Raw genomic sequence first — 10,715 nt, forward strand, 5'->3', positions numbered from 1 at the left:
ACGGCACGCAGAGGCTGGTTTCTACTTAGGTCAGCGGCATCGAACTGGTTTGTTTTTCTTTTTAAGTTAACGAGATCTATCAGGTATCTAAGTATCTGACAACTTGCGTGTTTGTCAGTGATAAAATGAACAGGTTACTTAAAGGCTGGAGCAGCAGTTTCTTGTGCTGGAAAGCTGCCAGTTTGATGTCTCACGCAGGGCTGCAGTGTCGAGTGAAGTGTTGGTTGTGGAGTCATTTTTCAACAACTCTTCAGATGCATTGAGTTTGTTTCAGTCCTATTTTTACTCTGATCTGTGATGTGCTTGGCTGCTTTTACCGCTCGTCTTTTTATTGCCCGGCTAAAAAAATCTTCAAAGACGTCTTTTATTTTCACCCTGTCACTACAAACACTTAGAGTAAAACATGAATATGCAACAGAGAGTACGACACTAAAGGTCTTTGTTTTAGACTTGATTAGGTCGACTATTACTCTTAATTTATAATGTCACAGTTTTGGACCTGATTTGGGAAATGACAGATTAACACTAAAGCTAATCTGTGCAGAGAACAGACAAATACTCCTTGACTGTGCAAACTTTATGAGACTGGAGCAGGACATTGTCACAGTAGCAGCTCTATGACGCTGTTATAGGCTTTGCAAATGTCAGCATGCTGACAAGTTCACAATGACGATGCTAAAACACGGATGTTTAAAACCATGGATTGTATATTAAAGTAATTATCTCGAAGATTTTCATGTAAATAAATGTCTGTTAAGTCTCTATCTATCGCCGAATGAGGTAACACAATAGTGATTGAGCCTATGGCCCACTGATGAAAACCTTTGTATTCGCAGAGTGACGAGCTGAGTGTCTGTGGCGACTTTCGCGGAAAAAATTTACAAGCGGCGCCCAGTTAGTGACACGTTTTCCATCAGCCAGCAGTGGTTGGTCTGCCAGAGAGAGTAGGCGGAGCTAAGCAGCTGCTTTTGCAATTTCTGCAAGTGTTGCGAGTAAACAGTAATCTACTATGGCTGAACAAACAAAGAAAAGATGGATGACTACAGATACAACTTCAACAATAAGTGAAAATCCAAAGAAAAAGAAACAAACTCGACGCTCAGATGAAGCAAACAGTCTGAAAAGGAAAGCGACCGTCAGCGAGGAAAATCAAGAGTTACAACCGGAGCCAACCGTGGACGTCATACATGCAGCACTGTCTGGATATCTGGGAAGTGTGCTCCAGCAATTGCTGTTCATCACCATAGGTGCCGCTAAAGAGAACAAACTGAGATCTTTAAGATTAGCACTTTAATATCCTTGACTGTACTTCATAAAAATGAAGCAGGATAGTGTACATAAGACTTCAAATATACAGCCACAGTAGCAGCTCTATGACGCTGTTATAGGCTAATGTCAGCATGCTAACATGTTGATACTAAAACGCGGATGTTTCCAACCATAGATTGTCTTTAAATACAACTTACAGCTGAGGTTGATTTCATGATGGCACTAGATAATAAGTCCACAGATAATCAATGTTTTTACATTTCATCCAATGGGAAATATGTCTGTAGCACACTTCATGGCAATTCATCCAATCAAGACATTCAACTCAAAACCACAAATTTTAACCTCATTTTTGTGTAAGTGTGGCTATCAACAAATCATTGGGATACATCCTCTGGGAACCATAAAAGTCTTTATACTTTTACACCATTACTGTTTCCTATTTAAGTCTGGGTGAGCCTGCTTTTGTATCCCTCGAGCCACGCAGCTATCGTGGCTATAAACAACACACTACATGTTGACAGCAAACACACAGTGCAGCAACGTCTGTTAAGCCTCTAACTGCAGCTCTGAAAAATCACATGACTCCTCTGCTCTTTGACTGATATCCCACATCCCGGGGATGAGTGTCCCACAATTTGAACAGCAGCACTAGACATTTATTAATGCATCTGTCAAGTGCCACTACTGGACCACATTTGTTAAATCCTATCTGCACAGGCTGCAGTCGAGCCTCATCCTCCTCAGCTGCAAACAGCGTTTAGTGGTAGAGATTTATGACTGCTTTTAAAGAGCAGAAACCGGTCTAATCTGGTTGAGCACAACTGCCCTTATTCTGTCAACACTTTTGCTTCAGTGTGAGACTCCAATCTATGACATACATTATATTTAGTTTGTGTCAAAGAGCTGGGGAAGTTGGCAGGATTAGCTGTGTTTTGATTCGCTGTTATGGCGCAGTGCAGACATCAATACCTTTGCATTAGCTTGTGATTTTACCCATGATACCCCCAAAGGAATTCATCCAAACATTTGCTTTCATTTTGAAAGCCTCACTCCGAGCTTTGATTCCAGAAAAACACCCTCGCCTTCTGTTGCCCTTTGATTTCTCGCAGCACAGTTACTGGCTTACCTTCATCTCTCAGCTTGTCTAAAAATGCCTACGACTAGCAGACAGATTGTAAGATGAATGATTCACACTAATAAAAGACTCACGAAAAGTTTTTGAAAAATAAATTATTCACTGTTATTGAAGAATTTAAAAGTGTAACACTTTATTATAAAGCATAATTATAACAGGCTGTCTTTTTGGCTTGGTTGGATCTCTTGACTGAGCAGTGCTTTGTTTGTGTTTAAAGGTACATTAATGTCATAAAGATGCATACAAAATAATTAATAATCATATCTATATATTTATCACCCTGAATATTTATTTCTATACATTTAGAGCCCATCTAGATTGCAAATTAGCTTAAGCTAAACATGCTACTTGTCATGTTTTCATGAGGAAATTGAAAGTGAGGTAATCAAACAAACTATTTAGCGTCCTTCAGCTCATTGTTTTGGTTTTATGGTCCAGAACTTTACTGTCTTGGTTATCTCTCACCACCCTCACTGGCGCCAGGCACCAGGCGGCTGTTATAAGAGAAGAAGAGATGATAAGTCTGCTCTGTGTCAAGCAACAAATGACGGACGAAGTTAGCACCTAGCTTGTGAACATGGTTCCAGATGTTTTCTGCTGCAGTTGATGGAAACTAGAGATGAATTTGAGTGAACCTTCATTCACCAGGTAGCCAGAAACACAAATGCTAATGAATAGTAATGTTCCTCTATAACTACCAGATGTGTTATAAGATGCCAATTGCTAACACGTTAGCCATATGAACTGGAAAGGGGATAACCTTTGGTGGTCTGCTTACAGATTGTTTCCACTGCCCCCAAGTGGCCTTAAGAATCTGTTTCTGCAGCTTTAAAATCATATACAGTATATTTGTGCTAGAAAATACACTGTATGCTAGCATTTGTCTTATTTAGCATACAATACAGGCCTTTCATTGGCCTGCTACAATTGGCCTGACCAACCAACAGAAGGTCCATCTAGTAGCTGTGTAGGATATTTTGATCACTTTGCATAATGCAGGGAGCAGGAAGTGCAGTCTATGTTGACATAAAAGCGGTATTTGAAGAAGCTCCACAAACCTTGCACAACATATCTGTGGATCATGTGATATGATTGAAGGTCCAGAACAGTTTCTGAATGCAAAACGCATTTGTTTCAAAGGTTACAAATAAATGTTAAACCTCAAAATGTCCACGCTTTTGTCTTGCAGGAGGGCACGTCAAAGTTCGCCAACCTTGATAACAGGCTCAACCACAAACATATTAATAGGGTAAGTAAAGGGGAGATAGAGAGGTTTAGCTTTTAGGGGGCAGACTTGTTTATGGAAGTTCACTTGCTTGATTATTTAGGTTCGGGTCAATTAACTTTCTCTGAAAACCACAGACTTGTTGTTGTAAATCCTGCAAAGTAGTATAACTTTACCATTTGAAATTTATTCTCAAAAGTGTGTCGAATCATTTGAGGTCACCGAGATATTTCAAAACGGTTAAGTCACAGAGGAGCAACTTACAAATGACTTCATCGTTTGTCGCTGAGGCAAAACCTTAGATCTCCGAGCAGATCAAATAGAACAAATTTCACTAACTTAACAGCCAAAGTCTGGCATGCATACCAATCATTTTAGCCTGAAGGGTTGTACACCCCTGCAGGCCTTAATGGGAGACCTTGGCAAGTGTAGGAATGATGTAAGAGCCTGCAAAAGTGTCATTAGTATTGTAAAAGTTAGGGGACGAAACGTGGTAATATATCGTTTGAAAAGAGATCTGTGGTTAAACTTGCACAGGGGTTTATTTGTAGGGCTTATAAATCCATATTGTTAATCCTAAATCCTGCATTATGAACGTTGTAGTATACACAGTGCATGCTCTGTGTTAAAGATATATTAAAGATAAGTGCAGGAAGTCCAAAACATGCAAGTAGGATCGAGATTGTTTTTGTCAAAAGCACTATTTCAATTAATAAAAGCTCTATGGTTTTGCTGAGAGTTTAATAATGGATTTCAAACTAAAAGCACTTGAAAATTTCCGACAAAATGCTACATTCACACATTGATAGTGGAGTCACTTTGCGAAGCAGGGGGTGTTTCAGTGGTTTGATGCTGGGTTGTAAGGGGGCTCGACTGGCATGCAGCAGAGAAGTGGAACAGAGGACTGTGGTGTGCGGTGTGTGTGTGGTGTGTGTGCGTGTGATGTGCTGAATCCTGAGCCATCGTTTGAAAAATAGCTGCGGGCGGCTGCTCTGAAATCCCTCTCTGTGTGGGCCCTTTTTACGATGTGAAAAGAAACCTCTGGGGAGCGGATGAAACACTCTCTTTTTTCTTTTCCTGACACAGTCCACCGCCCAGGGCACTGTGCCCTACCTGGGTATCTTCCTCACAGACCTCACCATGCTGGACACGGCGGTCAAAGACAGGCTGGATGTAAGTTCCTCTCATGTCTATCAAGGGGAAAGCTGGTCACAACCCCTGAGAGCTGCTCAGTATTTTACAATTATCAAACTGACGTAACACATCCTGTCTCTCGCTTTGCAGAACGGCTACATCAACTTTGACAAGAGGAGACGGGTGAGTGTTGCCATACATTCATACATACATTCTCTGTTTAATTGGCTGCATTTAGTTTTAACATGAGCTGCAGAGGATGCTTTTAGCACTGATATAACAAGTGTGTACCAAGAGTTAAAAATGTAGCAACCCTGACCCTAAAATGATCCTGTTAAAGAGAAGACCTGCGCAAAATGAGAGCTACAAAAACAAAAGAGATATGTGGGGTAATTTTCGAGATAAGAGCGTATTAGAGCGAGCAGAGGTAACGTAATATCTGAGGGAGGAAATGATTAATTGTAGGGCGCAGCGAGGAGCAAGATGAGGGGAATGAAAGAAGAGTATTACTAGATCAGTCAGCATGGGAGCTTTTCTACGTTATGAAACTGTGCGGTGATACGGCTCTTTGTTAACAGGAATTTGAGGTTTTAGCTCAAATCCGGCTCCTGCAGTCTTCTTGCAAAAACTGTGTTTTCACCGCTGACGAGGCCTTCACGCAGTGGTATCAGAGTGTGCCCACGCTAACAGAGGAGGAGAGGTAAATATCTATAGTAAAAAAAAAAACAGATTTAAATTATTTGTATTTAATGGTTAATAAATGTGTTCAATCATTTTCTGTCTTTTTCAGCTACAGACTGTCGAGTGAAATTGAAGCGCCAAGTGAACCGAGCCCCCGTGGCCTTACTCCAACAGTCATCATCACACAGTGCCCAGAGTGAGTTATGTACACATGCAGAGAGATGACTATAATAGTGTAGTTTAGAATAGGTACATTAGGATTTAGGTTGGTAGTCGAGGTTGTTGGGGCCACTCGATTTTATATGTGAAATTAAGTTTAATTGTCACAAGGAGTACAACTCAGACTGTGAAAATATCTGTATTATATCTTCTGGCTCTAACGGAGCTTTCTGAAGTCTGATGCGTGGAGAGTGACAGACATTTACCAGAAGGGAAGAGTCGAAACAAATTTGTGATTTCGTCCTATATATAAATTAAATTGACGGCACTTGAAGTTTAAGAGGTTCGGTTCCTGACTGTACTACAGAAAAAGTCAGCATATTTCAGCTCGGTTGCTTTAATTATGACCAGTTGTTTTAGCGGTAACCAGCAGCTCTAAAGGTCGCTCTTGCAGCCAAAGTTTTCACCTTATGATGATGAAGCTGTTTGTCTCTCACAGTATTTTATTGAACTGTAATACCACAGCAGCAAAGTGAATAACAGACGGCGTGAATAGCTATAAACCACTTGTCTATAAAAGAAAAGTACTAATAACGTCATTTATGAAGACGAATTCATAGGTTAGCAAAACATTTGTTGCTTTTCAAACAGCCTTCCTGTGTTTTCACAACATTATGAAAAGGATTTTTTTGGGATTTGAGGAGGCGATTAATTGCACAAAACTTAAAGATATATAGCTCTAGGGCAGGGATGGGCTTTTCAAGCAAAAATACTGTTCGATATTCAGTGGGAACTATTCGACTTTTACTCGAAGACTTTTTGGTTTGTTTATTTATTAATGTAATTAATTAATTAATCAAATCCTTCAAACTTTTCGAAGGGGTTCAACACAGACGGCTGCAGAAGTCTCTGCATTTTTCACCGGTTCGGAATCTCAGAGCGCAAAGCACGTTTTACTGGCACCTGGCTTTCTTCTTCTTTTGTTATTTAATGGCGGTTAGCAAACAGCTTTCAGATGTGGTACAGCCACCGTCTGGCGGTTGTACCGCAAAAACAACCAGGCTGACGGCAATAATGGAAAAAATATATTTTTCAGATGAGATAATATTGAATTGAACTCTTTCGAACTTGATTTTTTTATAAATAAATGACTATTCGAATATTCAAAATTCAGGACCCATCCCTACTCTAGAGATGAATCACATATAAAATGAAAAAATCTCTAACTTGAGTATGTGTGATGTGTTGACAGCCTGAGTACCTCCCGGACCAGCCTGCCTGGTGACAGTGACAGCCTCTTTGACTTCCCCTCCCCTGTCAATAATCTGCTGTCAAAACTCACAAAGGTAGTATATTAATACTTTTAGACTAACTTTGCATTTTATCAGTTTGTTTCATGACAATGTATGCACAACTCTTGTTTTTGCTTTTGTCTTAATCTTCTGTTACTCCTGCTGCAGCACATGAGATCTCCGTCTGTGTCCTGTCTGGATGTTGACACGTCTCCTTCGACCAATGAGTCCACCCCTGCCACGTTGACACCATCCACTCCCACAAAATCACACCGCCGATCGGCCTCCTGCGGCAACAACCCCCCAAATAACGTCCAGGGGTCGGCCCCTGACATGCGCATCATCAGGATCCGGATGGACCTGCATGATGGAAACCTGTACCGCAGCATACTGGTACGAACTCAAACTATTTCAGTTTACGGCAGCACTGAGAATAAAGATAACTCTCTGCACTTACAGCCTTTCCTCTTATCTGCTAAGATCCTGTAATGATAGTCATCAGAATCAGATCCTCGGGGTACAATGTACCCAGGATATCATTAGTGCAAATCAAGCTGTCCAAGTGTCATTGTTATTCTCGTCTCTCCCCTCAGGTTACGAGCAATGACAAGACCCCCACTGTGATCAGCTCTGCCTTAGAAAAGCACAATCAGGACCCCAAACAGACATCCAGATATGAGCTGATACAACTTCTGCCGGAGGGAAAAGGTACAGACGTGTTTCAAGTACAGCAGATGAAAAATGAATCCATGCTGCCCACAACACAGATGATAACAACTATTGGAAATGTGCTTTGTATTTATGAACCAGTTTTATCATTCCGGGGTCGTCTGGCAGCACTTTCCGCTTCCCTTGGTAGTGACCGTTAAGTCCGTTTTAAATTGCTCTGTATTCTCAATATTTGCTTTTATTCAATGAAGTTTTACAAAGAAAACATAAAAACAATGTAAAGGAATCATGTCCTGACACCAGGAAATGGTACCCACAAAAAAGCGAAAGGATTAGCTTCTCCTCCCACCCCTTCTTCATTTTGATTGGTCGGTGAGGGAGAAGCGCGGGGATGTTCCAAAAGTTTAACTATTTTCAACTGAGAGCATAGCAACAAAAAACAGGAGGCTTTTTTAAGCTGAGGACGCTGAAAAAGCTAAACTGCATTGGTTTTGTAAAGAAAATAGGCGCTGCCAGCGTAACAAACGGCGTTAGTGGACACAGGCCCTTACATGCAGCCGACAGGTATGCAGCCCTGGAGACAGACTGGGAAGCAATGGTAGGGCAAAACAAGCAGTAGGGCCTTCACATTTATATTGGGGACATTTTAGGTCTTAATTAAAAGGTGACAGTTGAGAGAAAAAAGAGGTCATAACCATGGGATGTTGGAGTTCATCATTGGTGCCTTTACAGCATCACCTGTGGTGTAGCTCAGGGCTACTGATGTTATCTGTGCAGCAGCTTTGGAGCAGCTTTATTGAATTCTCATTCTGTTTCTTGTTATCTTGACACAGAGCTAGTCATCCCTGCTACAGGAAACGTCTTCTACGCCATGACATCATCCAGTGTTGACTTCCTGTTGAGAAAGAAAGGTGGAAGCACTCCTCTGGGCTCTCAGCCAATCAACACGGAGACGAGCGCCACTTTTCCTCGAATCAAGGCCAAGGGGAGGAGACTGGTCAGGACTCTATTTTGACACGAGATTTTCCTCAACTGAACGTTATTTTTCTTGTAGTCCTGACATGAATGCAGGGCGAGCTCTCACAAACTGTAGATGTGGCCTTCGACGTGCACAACACAAATCTGCATATGCCTTTCTTCCATGCTCCTGCAAAGCTTCCTCGACCAAAACACCAAGTCCATAGCAGGTTTCGTCCAACCTTTCAGACCTCCTGCTGCCCTGCTGTGTTCACCGGAGCCGTATGCTGCTGAAGAACAGTGACAGTTTGCCTCTTTTCTGAAAAGTATGCTTTACTAATTTACACCTAGAGGAGGAGATATGGAAACCTGTAACAGCGTACTTTCGGTGCTTGCGCTTGAGTTTCATTCAGGTAGCACTTGAAGCATTTATTTCAATACAGCTCAATGAATAAGATCTATTTAATTCCTTGTTGTTGCGTGCCTAAGTTGTGAGTGACACTTCCAAATGTAAAGATAAGATTCTGTGATCACCTGAGACGCCGCTGGAGGCTGAAGAACTGTGGAAATCTGAATATACAGAGCCTGTCAGACCTGGTTCAGGTAAACACTAGCATACATGAGGAAGACCTAGAGATGCAGTGCAAGCGCATCACCGTAGCAAAACACTGGATCTTGTTTAATGAGACATATATGTTTTGTATATATTTATATATTTTGTATGTGTGAATGATGTCAACATTGTGTTTACACTGGCAAGGAGCTGTATGTCCATGTGTCTGAACTGTTCAGTAACTAATTCAATGAGGAAAAATGCTTCAAATACGCAAGATTCCAACTTTACACCTGCAGAAAGTGAGTTTTTATTTTAGCTTTCACTCAAGAAGACATTCATTTTAACACAAACTTAAAGCTGCATTAATCATTTTTTTTTATTTTAACAAATAATTAAACTACTATTCATACCTTGAAAGGATCTGCGTGCACTGCAAAGCATAAAATAAACGATCAAACCTGCAGCTCCAGAAGTTTTGGGCTGGCTTTAGCTCATTTGATTTGGTTTCAGAGTATTAAAATCTACTTCATGGGTCATTTTCACAGCTTTTATCCACCAGCAATGGCTGCTTTGAGCAAAAATACTCAGATAAAACCGTTATATACCTATTGCCCACGAGCATCTGCAAACACACAAAGTTAGCGACTAGCTGGTATAAAAAACAGTTTGCTTGTATGTTTTTCTCAGAAGTTGCTACAGACCAAACTACGCCTAAAAGGAGAGCAATATGCACTTACTTAATCAGATATACAAAACACAACTCCAGATGGATATGTATGCAGGCAGCTGTTCGCTAATACATTAGCCGTAACAACTTTATATGGTGAGAAATTGCCGCACAGCTCGAGTTCTTCTGACCCTTGTGACCAAATATGGATTGTTGCAGCTTTAAAAACACCTTGCAGCGCTTTCAAAGGTTGTGGCTTTGCTCCAGTTTATCACTGTAGTACGGAAAGCATGAAGAGGACAGGGAGGAAAATATAACAATACACCAACATTATTAAGTTTAAGGTTTTTAAAGTCTGTACCTTTCAACAGAGCATAAGCCAAACTTAATTTATGCAGATTTTTACGAGATCTTCACTGCTTCATTACAAGGCCTCTGCTCTGATTCCATGCAATGAATTAACACGTGAACTTCAGTGTAAAACACACAACCTCTTTGAATATAGTCTGGACTTTGATGGAGTCTTGTGACCTCTGGTTGCACCTGCTCGGTGCTGGTGAGGCCTCCTGCAGGCTGAGGCTGGAGCACTGTGCAGCCAGGGAGAGGATTCCTCAGATGTGCTAACGTTGTGCTATGTTACTGATTGTTTTAGTGCCTTTCTCCACAGGATGCTCTTTTCCCCATGTTTGCATTAGAATGTATACAGTATATATATGGAGAAAATGCAGTCACCTCCAGTGCTGTGTTGTCTCACATCAAAGCTATTTATGCACTACATACAGGATGTCCTATTTTTGTGGCAATAAATGTACTTTTATATGAATTCATTTCTTTTTGACTGATGTGCTGTGATATATTCCACGTTCAATACGGACAGATATTTTCTATGCTGCTGAGTGTCCCATAAAAATAAATTAAAGCTGTCTCTATATGTCAAATGCTGACATTTCTATTTCTCTCACAAATAA

General features: G+C 40.9%; 1 protein-coding gene across 5 annotated transcripts in view; it reads left to right on the forward strand.

The window, feature by feature from the left end:
• The window catches only part of rgl2 (ral guanine nucleotide dissociation stimulator-like 2), a 33,034-nt gene extending 22,349 nt beyond the window's left edge, over positions 1–10,685 (forward strand). For all 5 annotated transcript variants that reach the window (XM_069655723.1, XM_069655724.1, XM_069655725.1 and 2 more), the window contains 9 exons: positions 3,597–3,656; positions 4,719–4,805; positions 4,917–4,949; positions 5,345–5,466; positions 5,557–5,643; positions 6,859–6,952; positions 7,067–7,291; positions 7,492–7,606; positions 8,401–10,685. In XM_069655723.1, coding sequence (XP_069511824.1) covers positions 3,597–3,656; positions 4,719–4,805; positions 4,917–4,949; positions 5,345–5,466; positions 5,557–5,643; positions 6,859–6,952; positions 7,067–7,291; positions 7,492–7,606; positions 8,401–8,582 — 1,005 coding nt within the window. In that variant the 3' untranslated portion in view covers positions 8,583–10,685. The remainder of the gene's footprint in view (positions 1–3,596; positions 3,657–4,718; positions 4,806–4,916; positions 4,950–5,344; positions 5,467–5,556; positions 5,644–6,858; positions 6,953–7,066; positions 7,292–7,491; positions 7,607–8,400) is intronic.
• The last annotated feature ends 30 nt before the right edge of the window (positions 10,686–10,715 follow it).

This window comes from Semicossyphus pulcher, unplaced genomic scaffold (genome assembly GCF_022749685.1).
Source record: "Semicossyphus pulcher isolate SPU_LCO1_2020_fin unplaced genomic scaffold, fSemPul1.0.p SCAF_9, whole genome shotgun sequence".
In the NCBI taxonomy this organism is placed as follows: domain Eukaryota; kingdom Metazoa; phylum Chordata; class Actinopteri; order Labriformes; family Labridae; genus Semicossyphus; species Semicossyphus pulcher.